General features: G+C 42.2%; 1 protein-coding gene and 3 non-coding genes across 7 annotated transcripts; all 4 read right to left on the bottom strand.

Annotated features, from left to right (window-relative positions):
* Nucleotides 1–2198: 2198 nt before the first annotated feature.
* On the bottom strand, nucleotides 2199–11782 carry EIF4A2 (eukaryotic translation initiation factor 4A2). Of its 4 annotated transcripts, none has more exons than XR_001549024.2 (12): nucleotides 11724–11782; nucleotides 9069–9111; nucleotides 8853–8985; nucleotides 8485–8624; nucleotides 6854–7022; nucleotides 6580–6689; nucleotides 6215–6358; nucleotides 5742–5879; nucleotides 5199–5288; nucleotides 4181–4260; nucleotides 3550–3647; nucleotides 2764–2875 (listed from the first exon to the last, which is right to left on the bottom strand). XR_001549024.2 is itself a non-coding variant. In XM_015822480.2 (11 exons), the coding sequence occupies exons 1-11, from the start codon at nucleotides 11750–11752 to the stop codon at nucleotides 2731–2733; spliced, it is 1221 nt and encodes a 406-aa protein (XP_015677966.1). In that variant the 5' UTR covers nucleotides 11753–11782; the 3' UTR covers nucleotides 2199–2730. The 4 variants fall into 4 exon arrangements, 2 of the variants coding, with proteins under 2 accessions (XP_015677966.1, XP_015677967.1); XR_001549023.2 differs by having other exon boundaries at nucleotides 2850–2875; nucleotides 3546–3647; XM_015822480.2 differs by lacking the exon at nucleotides 3550–3647 and having other exon boundaries at nucleotides 2199–2875.
* Nucleotides 6002–6179, bottom strand: LOC114923022. Its single transcript, XR_003810553.1, has one exon. It is a non-coding gene; the product is annotated as a small nucleolar RNA SNORA81 (small nucleolar RNA).
* On the bottom strand, nucleotides 6406–6535 carry LOC114923021. The gene has a single exon (XR_003810552.1). It is a non-coding gene; the product is annotated as a small nucleolar RNA SNORA63 (small nucleolar RNA).
* LOC114923023 lies at nucleotides 8699–8771 on the bottom strand. The gene has a single exon (XR_003810554.1). It is a non-coding gene; the product is annotated as a small nucleolar RNA SNORD2 (small nucleolar RNA).
* Nucleotides 11783–13217: the final 1435 nt, after the last annotated feature.

The raw sequence follows: 13217 nt of genomic DNA, 5'->3' as shown, positions 1-13217 counted from the left end.
GTGCCCACAGAGAGGGCTCTGAGTGCCGCCTCTGGCACCCGTGCCATAGGTTCACCACCACTGGCCTTCGCCACCACTGGCCTAGAAACAGGGAAACCATGAGTTCTAGTCCCACCTTAGGCACAAAGCCAGCTGAGTGACCTTGGGCCAGTCACACAAACTCAGCCCTAGGAAATGGCACACCACTTCTGATTTCTTCCCAGGAAAATTGTTAAGGACTTGTCCAGGTACTTACCAGGAGTCAATACTGACTGAAAAGCACACACACAAACATGTAATTGGACACAACGGGTATATGGCTTTAGATTAGGGCAGTTCTCAAACATTTTTGCCACAGGCCACCTTTACATTATTAAAATGATGGTTTATGTGGATTATAAGCACCAGCTGAGCGCTACTCATCTTCAAGACATCTCTTCACATTTTATTTCTGCGAAAACTCATGGGGCTAAACACATCTGGGCTTTGTCTGCACACACTCGTAATTGCTTGTTACTAGTGTTAAATGCCATTTTCAGTACTTCTCCTGAACTGTTGTATTTCATCTTCCAAGTTTCGTTTATTTACGTTTGTAGTAGTTGCCCATTTTAAAACTCAAAAATCAATACATACTGGGCTAAACCAAAGAAAAAAATAGAACAAAAAAACATACTGGGACCACTCATCTCTGATGTAACCCATCTCACACTCCTTCCACTATGACCTCACCCTATTCCAGGACAAAAGGGTAGGGCCTGTTGAAACTTCAAAAGATATTCTAAAGCAGTGTTTCTCAACCTTGACAATTTTAAGGCACGTGGACTTCAACTCCCAGAATTCCACAGCCAGCATTGCTGGCTGTGGAATTCTGGGAGTTGAAGTCCACATGCCTTAAAATTGTCAAGGTTGAGAAACACTGTTCTAAAGGGTGGACCTTGCAATTGGAAAGGCATGCTTCTCATCATTTGAAATGTAGGTTAACAATTTTAAAATTTTTAGTCAGCTTTAATTTTCAAATAAACTACTAAGCACCAAATACAATTTTATAGCCAATAGCATTTCAGCAGGTTTAAAATATCCTTCATTAGAATGTAGTGATAAAATACAAAGGAACAGCAAGAAATTAGGAAGAACAGCGAAACGAGATTGGCAACCTGACTGATAGTTTGAACTTATAGCTCAAAGTGCTTCTGGGCTTCTGAAGATTGGAGATGCATTCCATGCATGGCAAACTTTTTGCATTAGCACAAGAGTAACAGTAGCCTTGGTCTTTTGAGCTTTCTCCAACTCAAATCAAAGTAACTTAATAATTTTTTAAGTGGAAAAAGCAGTCTCAGCTCTCCTGAGCATTCTTGAGTAAAAAGAAACAGAATAAACTTGTAGTTGAAGTGGTAAACAACCAGGGCACAATACCCAGAGACTGGTTTGTCTCATTACTCTACAGTGCTGATCAAAGAGCAGTTTGGTGTCAACTTGAACAAGATCTTTGTTAGTAGATACTATCTAGATCAGGCATGTCAAATTTGCAACATCATGTGACGTGCAACGTATTGCGATTTTTCCCATTACTGGCAATGGGGGGTAGGTGCGGTTTCGGCGTGACACATCCGGCCCATTTGACATGCCTGATCTAGATGACCCTATGTGCTAATACAACTGAAGCATGGTGAATTCTTTCAACGTTAGGTATACAGGGTAGTCCTTGACTGATGACACCTGATCACTTAGTGCCTGATCAAAGTTACCTATTACCTGGGGTTTTGATGTCATGACGACTACCCTCCCCCATGCCTGCATTTACAACTATTTATATACATCAAAATCAGTCAGCTGAGGACCGCTTAACCACTGGCATGACTTATGAACATAATTCTGGGCTCAGTAACAGTCATAAATCAAGGACTACCTGTACCACTAGCTCCACTAATCAGACAGAACACAAATCAATAATTTGCTACCATTATATTTGAATGTTGCACACTTGCAGATAACATACCAGGTGGTCTGTATGAAGATTGAAACAGAAACCCAGAACTGCATTGCCAATTTCCAAAAAGCATCCAATTCATCCAATGAAGTGAATATATAATATTTTATTGAACATTCAAACTTCATTAAGACATGTGCAATATGGCAATTTTAATGGGTTCTTAAACCCTAACTAAGACAATAGTAATGATTGCTTGCAGGGTTTAGCAACAGGGTCCAGATCACACGTAACACTAATTAAATACTTTATTCAATAAATACATACCAAACAAAAAAAGCATTTTTATGTTCTTATAAAAGTTTAGACATTTTGAAAGGCCTTTCCAATTTAGTCTAATATAGTATAACAACATACAATAAAGGTAGGTATGCTAGTTTAACATAATTGGCTGACTTTATACAGCACTTATATCTTTTAGTCCATAAGTAAATTATTAAATGATAAAGAACATCTAGCACTACCACTTCTACAGAACTAGGAAACAAATGTCTAATAAAGAAAAAATGTACAGACCCCATGACTTTCCACCCAACCCCAACAGTCTAAACCCAAAAAGAGGTTAGAAAGCCAAAGGCTCTCCCCCCCACAAAAGCTCACGACAAAACGTCGCTTTGCTTATCAAAAATCTGTATTTCTGATCCGTAATGAGCATTGAGACAAAGATTCAATGTATCCTCCAAGAAAGAAGCACAATGCACGTTGTGGATCGCCTGGTCAGCAACAGCGAGCACTGCATTCCAAAAACATCTCGGTCCCAGGGATTAAATGAGGTCAGCCACATTCATAGGCATTTCATCCACTGTAGTATTGTAGAAAGTCTCAATATCCCGAAGGATCCGCTTGTCTTCCTCAGTGACAAAGTTTATAGCCACACCTTTCCTGCCAAAACGACCCCCTCGACCAATCCTGCAAACAAAGCAAATACATCGAACATTACTCTAGTCCTTTTTGACAACACGACAAAACCTGTTTTGGGGGGGAGGGAGCCAGAAACTAGTATTGACACTCATTGCCAGATTAATGTTATTACAATCTCTTATGCTATTTTTGTAGGGCCGAGCATTTTAAAAGTAGCATAGCAAATATTGACTAATACTTTTGATTTATATATAAGAAAAGCTTCTCAGTCTTGGTGTAGACAAGGTATTACATTCAACGTGACTTCCAAATAATTTTTGCTGATCTCATTCCTTCCACCCCACCCCACCCCCATCATTCTGGAGAACTTTGGCAAAAAGTTCTCCCACACCATTTCTTCTGAACACGGACAGAGCTTGATGTCAGCCTCCAAATTACCAAGCTTGTTTTAAATCATAGAGACTATGATTCCAATTGTAGTTCTTAAAAGCCAAAAGGTTAATATTCTATTTTCAAAAGAGACAAACGTATTCATCAGTGGGAAAACTTATCACCATCTTGTCAAACAAACAACTTAAAAAATTACAGTACTGGGCACACAGTAGATCTACAGGTTGACAAACCCACAACTTCTGCTTCTACCTGGTCAAACCATTAAGAGCTTTTTAAGACAAACATAGCTCACAACAGTCATTACAAAAGAAAAGTATATAAATACCAACTCGCTCTTTATGCAAACAGTGTGCTGCTTACGAATCCACGTCCTAAATTACGTCGTCGTTTCTGAGCATCATCTCGTCATCAACTGGGCTAGCGACTCCTGTATTTTTTTGTATCAAGTAATAAGGTACAATTTACTTCATTTACGGACAAAGCCACTAAGATAGACAACAGGTTAGGGAGGTAAATTTAAAGTACTAGAAGACACCAGAGAAAGAATCCCACTGTAAGAGGAACCAAAGGAAGCAGTGGAGGCATTGGCACAAAGAAAGGTCCAATAAAGCAGTATTAAACTAACAACAACTTTATGAAAAGCAGACCTCTGAACATGTTTTTCCTAATCGCAATACACAATAGCAACTTCTTTAAAACATGTTTGCAAACTTCAAGCATCTAAGAACATTAATTTAGCAGTCTTTGATATCTTTGATAATTATCAAAAATTGAATAAACTTAAGTTTTCCCACTGTTTTGTTTCATTGGCTAACCAAGAAGCTCTGCCCCTCCCATCCTCATCACACTATGCGCGCGCGCACATACACACACGTTATATAATGCAAGAAAGCGAGGGAAGTTTGAAGATGTGAAGATTCGGAAGGGACTTCAGAATTGAAATTCAAAAATTCAACTCACCTGTGAATGTAGTTTTCACGATTGGTTGGCAGATCGTAATTTATAACCAGCGATACTTGCTGCACATCAATGCCACGAGCCTGCAAACAAAGGCAAAGCACTGAACAACGTACTTCAAGTCTGGAGGTCAAGGTATTTTATTTATTTATTTATTGTTTATATTTATATCCCGCCCTTCTCCTTGCGGACTCAGGGCGGCTAACAACCAGATAAAAATACAAAATACCAAAGCTACAGATTAAAACATGATTAAAAGACAAATATTAATAATTGGTCTAAGTAATTTAAAATTATTTTAAAACCCCCACTAAAAATTTTCCCCTAGGCCAGTCCCGCAAGCTGGAATAACCATGTCTCAAGGGCGCGGCGGAAGGAAGGGAGATCAGGGATGACCCTGATCTCTGGGGGCAGTTCATTCCAGAGGGTGGGAGCTCCCACAGAGAAGGCCCTCCCCCTTGGGGTCGCCAGCCGGCACTGTCTGGCCNNCTGGTCATCCAGTGTCAGCCGTGGATCCAGGAGGACACCCAGATTGCGTACCCTATCCGAGGGAGCCAGAGTTTCGCCCCCTATAGTCAGCGATGGAATCAGCTGACTATGCCGAGGCGCCGGTAGCCACAGCCACTCGGTCTTGGAAGGGTTGAGCCTGAGTCTGTTTCTCCCCATCCAGACCCTCACGGCCTCCAGATATCGGGTCATCACGTCAAGGGCATCATTGGGGTGGCCCGGGGTAGATATGTACAGCTGAGTATCATCAGCGTACTGATGGAAATCCACCCCAAAGCCACGGATGATCTCCCCCAGCGGCTTCACATAAATATTGAACAGAAGCGGAGAGAGGACCGACCCCTGTGGCACCCCACAAGTTATCTCAATTTTGCTGATGATAATATAGTAAGATACGGCAGTTACACAAGTCCATAGCATGGCATGGACTTGCTCTTCCCATAGCTTGGGAAACTCAGGTTACAATGACCCGCATCAAACAAATCAGTTAAGGTCAATGACTATTGAAACTCACCAGCAAATCAGTAGTAATCAGGACACGGCTTGATCCTGACCTAAACTCTCTCATGATAACATCTCGCTCCTTCTGATCCATGTCACCATGCTGTAGAGGTTTTTATAATATAAAGGGAGTTAATGTTAACCAGCTCTTATTGCTTCACGTTTTGCTAGTCAATTAAAAAAATGCAGGCATTTCAAATAGGCTAGTGTTTTTTTACTGTATTACATTGTGGACTAGACCAAAGAAACTGAGGAGGTAGGACAGTCAGTAGACACAAGCATAATCCAGTGATTTTTATTTCTATGAGAAGCAGGTGTTCACTCACTGGAGGAGGACCAATTCCTAAAACAAATTAAGGATCTACTGATGAAACAGCAACATGACTTCTGTTGTGTAAACGTTTAAATTCATGAAGTATGTTTGGAGTAGACTGAAGTACTTTCTCAGGCCTTTTGATACCACCCTTGATACAACTCAGGGAACTGGAATAAGGAGCATTTCCCCATATTGTGCATTTGAACATATCATAGAACCTATCTTCAGATAAATTCTTACCAGAGCAGAAACAGTGAAGTCTCTTGCGTGCATTTTCTCTGTAAGCCAATCTACTTTCCTTCTTGTGTTGAGGAAAATAACAGCCTGGGTAATAGTCAAGGTTTCATATAAATCACACAGGGTATCCAGCTTCCATTCCTGTGAAATTAAGGAAGGGATCATGAGCACATAAAAGGACAGTGCAAAATAAAACTTTTTTTAAAAAATAAAGTTTTATTGATTTTTATAATTAATCAAAAATAAAACTCTTAAGCACTACCTAGTGTTGCACCAAGTCTCCAGACTAGGACACTGGACATTAAGAAAGAGGTCCACCCAAGTCATAATCGATTCAGTGCATTTCTCTTCTTCCTGTGTGTACCGTGCTAGCATTACCACAAAAGCCAAGGGAATACCTCAACTTGTGCAGTTTTAGCATAGTGCTTGTAACAAGAAGTCTAACTAGCTTCAAACTAGTCCATTATCTTCCTTACCTCTCTTTCCACATTAATGTAGAATTGCTTGATACCCTCAAGGGTCAATTCTTCTTTCTTCACTAGAATACGAATAGGGTCTCTCATGAACTTTTTGGTCACTTCTAATACATCCATTGGCATAGTTGCAGAAAGCAACACAACCTGGTTCAAGAAAATTAACGGATTAGTCTGCTCAAAGTGAGAGGCGAATGTATGAAACCAAGCGTCTTTGTCTGCTATAGAATCGAAACAGACAAAGATAGTATAGAGACAATTTTGTTTTATGCAGGGGGAACGACAACACAGCACTTCACAGCTACATTGTAACTTTACCTGCATTATTACAGCAGCCAATTTTGTGACTGCATCAAGTTCGACTTTACCTGAATGTTTGTGCTTAACTTCTGAAAAATTTCATAGATCTGATCCTTAAACCCCCGGCTTAACATTTCATCTGCTTCATCTAAGACAAACATTTTGATCCATTTAGGTGCTACAAAGAAAAAAAAAACCAGACCCCAATTAAGTATTCTTATAGTACTTTGCGTTATTGAGATTTTACCTATGCTTAAAAGTAACAAGAAATCACAAATGTTTAAACCAATGCCTACTTTGATATAACCTATAGAGATTTTAAATCAGCATTGAATTACTTACACAGATAGCGCCTATTTAACATATCAAATACACGTCCAGGAGTTCCCACCACAATGTGGGGAGCCTCTGCTTGGAGCTTCTGCATCTCATTGCGAACATTTGTGCCACCAATGCAAGCATGGCAAGTGGCGCCCATATAATCTCCAAGTGCCAAAATAACTTTCTGGATCTGAAACGACATAAATCTCAATTAGAATTTTAGTTCTCCGGGTAGGTGGGTTCTCTACTGTGTTTCCATTGGTCAGTTTCACAATGGGTTCATAATAAAAAAAAACAACTGACAGGCACATGTCTCATATTTGATGAGCAATCTCAGTTTGAAAACCTTTCTCTACTTACAAATACCATATTTGTAGAAAATGAACTGAAACTGCATGAAAAGGAAATTTTGGCTTTCTAAAATACAGCTAACAGCTAGCCAAGAACCATAGGCTGCTTATGACACCATGCCAGAAAGAGTTATCAGGCACTATAGTCAAGCAGAATCAATGTAATCTTTCAGAATTATCAGTTAAATAAGCAAGATAAAACTAATCTTTCTTAGATGATAAAAACACTAGCAGAGGTCTGCAAAATATTTAAATCTGAAATAATTCAAGTTCAAAAACAGACCCCTCAAATATCACTAAAAATGTTCTCAACTTAAGAGCTCTCCCAAAATTGTTCTGGACATTATTGCTGAACACCTCCAATAAGTTCAGGATAGCTGTTCTGAACTTGGAACAGCATGTGGAAACTTGAAATGTTCTGTACGTTCTAAAAATCAGAAATATATAACAACATGCAGCTTACATGATCAAAAAAGCCATTTACTGCTAAAAATAACTTTGGCCTTCTAAGGTGAATAGATGTCTGAGATGTCTAACAGAGCCGTTTTTCTAAGCTACTTGTGGTTATTCTCTGCATGAACATTTTTTACATTTTCCCCTCACCAACAAATACATAACACAAGATTGCTGTAAAATTGGCTTTCAATTTCATCAAAATCAAACTTATGTGCACCAGAATATAGCATTTAGAGTCAGTTTGGCCTAGTGGTTAAGGAACTAGGCTAGAAAAAGATAGTGATTTCAAGTCCTGGTTCAGCCACAAATCCAGCTGGGTCAGTTACTCTCAGTCCAGCTCACCTCACATGGCTGTTGTTGTGGGGAAAATAGGAAAAGGAAAGTGTGTTGGTTATGTTCACTGCTGAGTTATTTGTAAAAATGACAAAGGCTGAAAAATAAATTTAATAAAATTTTAAGTATAGCTCTGCAAAAATGCAGTTCAAAATCGATAAGAGGTCAAGAGACTGGCACACAGTACAATTTGCATTCATATAGAGAAAAACTGATTACATGCACACAGGCATTTTCATGTTGCAGAACTACATGCATTCTAAGAGTACTTTTCCTCAGAGAATTTGTTTGCATTTTGTATCATTTTACCAATTTTCACTTAAGCTCCAGCAGTTAATACTGCACTTCATTCCATTAACTGCTGCAGTCACATCTGATCTCTTAAGACTTTTTCCATATTTATTAATCCAAAGGCAATGTGGTCGTTGTAAACTTGCAAGAAATTCTGCCTCAATTATGACACTTGAAACCTATGCAACATGTAAGCAGCTTTTTAAACTACATTATCAATACCTGTTGAGCCAATTCTCTGGTGGGGGCCAATACTAGTGCTTGGGTCTCCTTGAGATCAATCTCCAACTGTTGCAGGATTGAAATAGCAAATGTGGCTGTCTTGCCAGTACCTGACTGAGCTTGAGCAATCACATCATACCCTAAAAAGAGGATAGATATTTACTGCTCTCACACAACATATTAAGGATGCAATTTAACTGTACAGTTCCTTTTCAAGTGATCAGAGTTACGACTTTAAGTCTCCATTTTAGGTCAGTCCCGAAAGATGGTATACCATCATCTCACTTCGCAAGGAAATAGGAATTGTATTTCACTTCAGACCAAAACTTTTGTGTCTGCTAGTAAACAAATTCTTCACTGTGGCATACCTTTAATACATGGAATAATAGCACGTTGCTGGATAGCTGAAGGCTTCTCAAAACCATAGGCATAAATTCCTCTCAGAAGGGATTCTTTTAAATTCATGTCATCAAAATTGTCAACAATTTCATTCCAATTGCTCTGCAAGAAAAAGTAAAATTTAATATGCTTCATCATGTTTCTGCACATGCTTGTAAAAAAAAACTTATCAGTAACATACTAACCTCAATGATGCCATCAGGATCCATTCCTTCTGGGCCATGGTCTCTATCAGATAAAAGAAGCATATACTGTTAACCAAATTTAAGGTTTTTTTTAATTATTATTGAAATAACATATCTGAAGGCTATCAAATATGCAGTAATTATTCCAAAGACCATATCTAATGAACAGTGTATTGCTTTAGTATTCTAACGTTACATATATCAAATATACGTAATGGTAAATACCATTAAAAAATCCTGAAAAATAAATAGTCCAACGCCAAGAACTTTTATTGCATTTCTTCCTAATCTAGTTGTAGTGCTAGTACATTACAGGTAGTCCTTGACTTACAACCATTCATTTAGCGATCACTCAAAGTTACAACAGCACTGAAGAAAATGACTTATGAGACTTTTTCATACTTGCACTGTTTCTGTGGTCACATGGACAAAATTCAAACACATGGCAGATGGCTCCTAGATAAGACACTTGCAGTGTCTTGGGATCACATGATCATCTTGTGTGACCTTCCGACAGGTGAAGTCAATGGGGAAACCCGATTCACTTAACAACTGCATTACTAACTGCAGTGATTCACTTAACCACCATGGCAAGAAAGGTCATAAAGAGGGGCAAAACTCACAACTGATTTGCATAGCAATGGAAATTTTAGGCTCAATTGTTGAGGACCACCTGAAGTATTTTGCTTGCAATGTGCACAATTGGGAAAAATGGGGGGACGGGGACGCAGGAATGCATAGACTTCTCAAAATGTGGTCCTCAACTTCAGATGGTTCGTTTAGTGACCATCTAACATTACCATGGCATCGAAGTGACTTGACCGTTTTTTCACACCATTGCAGCCTCATGGTCACATGATCAAAATTCAGATACTTAGCAACTGATTTATGACTGCAGTGTTCCTGGATCATGTGATCACCTTTTGCAACCTTCTGCCAAGCAAAATGAATGGAGAAGCCAGATTCACTTAAAATGTTATGAACAACTGCCAGGATTCACTTGAGAAAGGTCGTAAAATGGGGCAAAACTGAGCAACAAAAATTTTGGGCTCAGTTGTAGTCGTTAAGTCAAGGCCTAGCTGTATATATATCTCCTCTAAAGCCTTCAGACTGTATTTAATTTATGGACTACCTGTCCAGGTCCCTTCTAGAGTACCTTTTCTACCTTATTTATCCTCAAAACTCTTGTGTTGTCTGTAGAGTAGGCCAGGATGAAAGACAGAACTGGCTCAGCAGGAACTTCATCTGGACTTCCCCATCCCCAATTCAACTGTTTATTAACTCTCTTATTGAATGTTATGAAAATCAGTCTGCATTTAAATATTTAAGCTTCAACCACCAAAGTGTGCACTTTGGAAGCCATCACTCATTTTTCTCTCATTTGAGAAAAAAAAGCTTTCGAATGTTCTGCATTGATCTCAGATGCCAATAGTAATACCCTGGGGGAAGCCCAAGTTCTAAATCAGTGTTTCTCAACCTTGACAATTTTAAGGCATGTGGACTTCAACTCCCAGAATTCCACAGCCAGCATTGCTGGCTGTGGAATTCTGGGAGTTGAAGTCCACATGCCTTAAAATTGTCAAGGTTGAGAAACACTGTTCTAAATACAGCAGGCCGCCAGAATTATGTATTATGGTTCTGCTTCTGCCATAATACTTTGCAGTGATCTATAAAATATTCGGCTGAATCTTGTGTTTTGCTCCCCAAAGTGTTAAATCCATTTTCTAATGCCTTTAAAATCTAATCCTAGAAAAGAATGCAACACTTTCCCCTATTTTACTGGTTTGTTTTTTTTTTAAAAAAAGCACCTCACCTAAGAAACGGCATGCCAATTTGCCTGCATGCGAGGCACTTATCCTTCAGTGTTTTCTTCGATTAACTCGGGAGACAGCAGGGCAGATCCTGCCCATTTAGGATTCCACGTGCAAGAGTGAATGTGTTTCCACGTGGAACCCCAAAATGACTTAAGGCCGTTACATGTGATCCTCTCTGCGCCCCTTAGCGAGTTCGTGGAATAAAGAAACCAGGCAACTGGGAAGACCAAGTAGTAGAGCAGCGTTTCTCAACCTTGACCATTTTAAGGCACGTGGACTTCAACTCCCAGAATTCCACAGCCAGCATCCTCTCAAAGCCCGCCGAACTCTCGCGAGAGCTCCACCCACGAACTCACGCAAGCCGAGCGCACGCCGGTGATGGACGAGGCTGCCGGCAAACCAACGGCCTTATCAGCCGCGCCCCTCCCTGTTCTCTCTTTCCCCCACCCATGAGCGAAAATGGACTCGCCCGAGCGGCTCCGCGCTAGCCGCTTGGGCGAGTCCATGTGGTCGCTCGAAGGGAGGGGCAACAGGCGAGCTGCTGCACGCTCGAGACCAACGGTCTGATTTTCCGTCACACACGCCCCCCCCCGCCCAGTTCCCGGCCAGGCCGCTTGAGGCACTGGTGAGGGAGAAGCCTCTTCGTATCCCAAGGGCAACGCGATCGCGCCGCGAGAAAGGGACCCTCCCCGCGGCGGCCTTGTTTAAGGGAGTGCGGCGGCGGCCGTCTCCAGGGGTCCCCCTTGTCGCCATCACACTACAGCCGGACAGCCCTCGCCCTGAACGAGCTTCCCCTCAGAAACCCTCCCGCCGTCTTCTCTCTTCGTCCGCGCCAGAATACCTGCTGTAATCCGCGGATCCACCTGACATGTTCCGAGTGCTGCCGCTCTCCTCAACTGAAAAGGCAGCGTCGCCGCGGCGCCCGCTTTATATAGCCCTCCCCCCTGGCCGGATCTACTTTTACTCCCCTCCTCCTCCTCCCTCCTCGCGGAGGAGTATAGGAAATTAATCGCAGGGGATCCCGTGCAGGTTCCCCCCCCCCACACACACATACACACCCTTCCTGTTAAGCGACACAACTCAGATCCGGGGAGGTGGTCGGGGAGAGAAAAAAAGAATGGAGGGTTCCAGGCGGGACCGCGAATGGCTGGCTCGGGCCGTAAAGGAACGGAGCCTGGGGGGGGGGGACTACTTTACGCCACGAGACGCGGAAGGATATTGCAGCAGTACAGTGGTGACGGGCTGCGTCCCGCTTTCCCTTCCCCCCCAACACCTCTGAACTCCCCCCCTCCCGCCTCGTAAACGGGGCTTACTCGGCCGCCCCTGCCTCGGCGAGGAAGCGGGGGGAGGGGGAGGGAATGAAAGATGGCGGCGGCTCCCCCTGCCTGAGGGGGATTCTGGGCGGCAGGGCAGAGGAGAGGGGCCCGGGGGGGGGGGAAACAGGATCTTTAGGTCTGGAAAGTGAGACAGCCCCCCCAAGGAAGGTCAGCGGGGGGGGGGAATTAAAGATTTTGCTTTCTCGGAGCCCGCCGAGCCCTTAATGCAGTGTTTCTCAACCTTGACAATTTTAAGGCACGTGGACTTCAACTCCCAGAATTCCACAGCCAGCAATGCTGGCTGTGGAATTCTGGGAGTTGAAGTCCACGTGCCTTAAAATTGTCAAGGTTGAGAAACACTGCCTTAATGAGTGAATCTTGGTGGTTACCGGCGGGGTGTGTCTTTTTCCTCAAGGGGGGGGGCTCGTCGGAGGGACTTATTTGAGAGATGAGAGTCAACCTGTGGGGCAGAAATGGAAGAAGGAGAGGGGCAGCAAGAAGAGGAAGAGATGGGGCTCTTTCTCTCCCCCCCCCACAGTTCCTTTCAAGATCTGTGGGATTATGCCATGGGAGGGGGGGCGTCCGGCCTAGCACGGGAGCCTGGGGGGGGGGGGAAGTTGGGGTTTGTCCTGTGGGAAGTTAGCCCAGAGAAGGAAATATTAAAAAAGGCAGAAAGAAAGATATTGTTCACCAAAAGGATTTTTAAAAGCATTTTTTGAAAAGCCGAAACCAAACCTGGCCTCTAGAGAAACGGGTTTCGTCATCGATCAGAATATGTATACGTCTACACCTTGGTAGTCCTTCAAACCTCGGTCCCTAGAGTTCTGTTTTCTTCGAGAATTCTCAGTAATCGGGGTAGTGGACCCTTCGTCCTATACTATTACCCTAATTTGGTGTCTATAGTTCCGGATCTTTTTGTGAGTCTTTCTCGGAGTTTCAAGTTGCCACAGGAACAGGAAACTACTCCAAGCAGGGCTGGAGGGGGGTATAAAAGCCCTTCTACCCATGTGCTCTGGCTC

The sequence above is a fragment of the Protobothrops mucrosquamatus genome, unplaced genomic scaffold, assembly GCF_001527695.2.
Source record: "Protobothrops mucrosquamatus isolate PMUCROS unplaced genomic scaffold, P.Mucros_1.0 scaffold1587, whole genome shotgun sequence".
Lineage (NCBI taxonomy): Eukaryota > Metazoa > Chordata > Lepidosauria > Squamata > Viperidae > Protobothrops > Protobothrops mucrosquamatus.
This window is presented reverse-complemented; position numbering and strand designations above follow the sequence as displayed.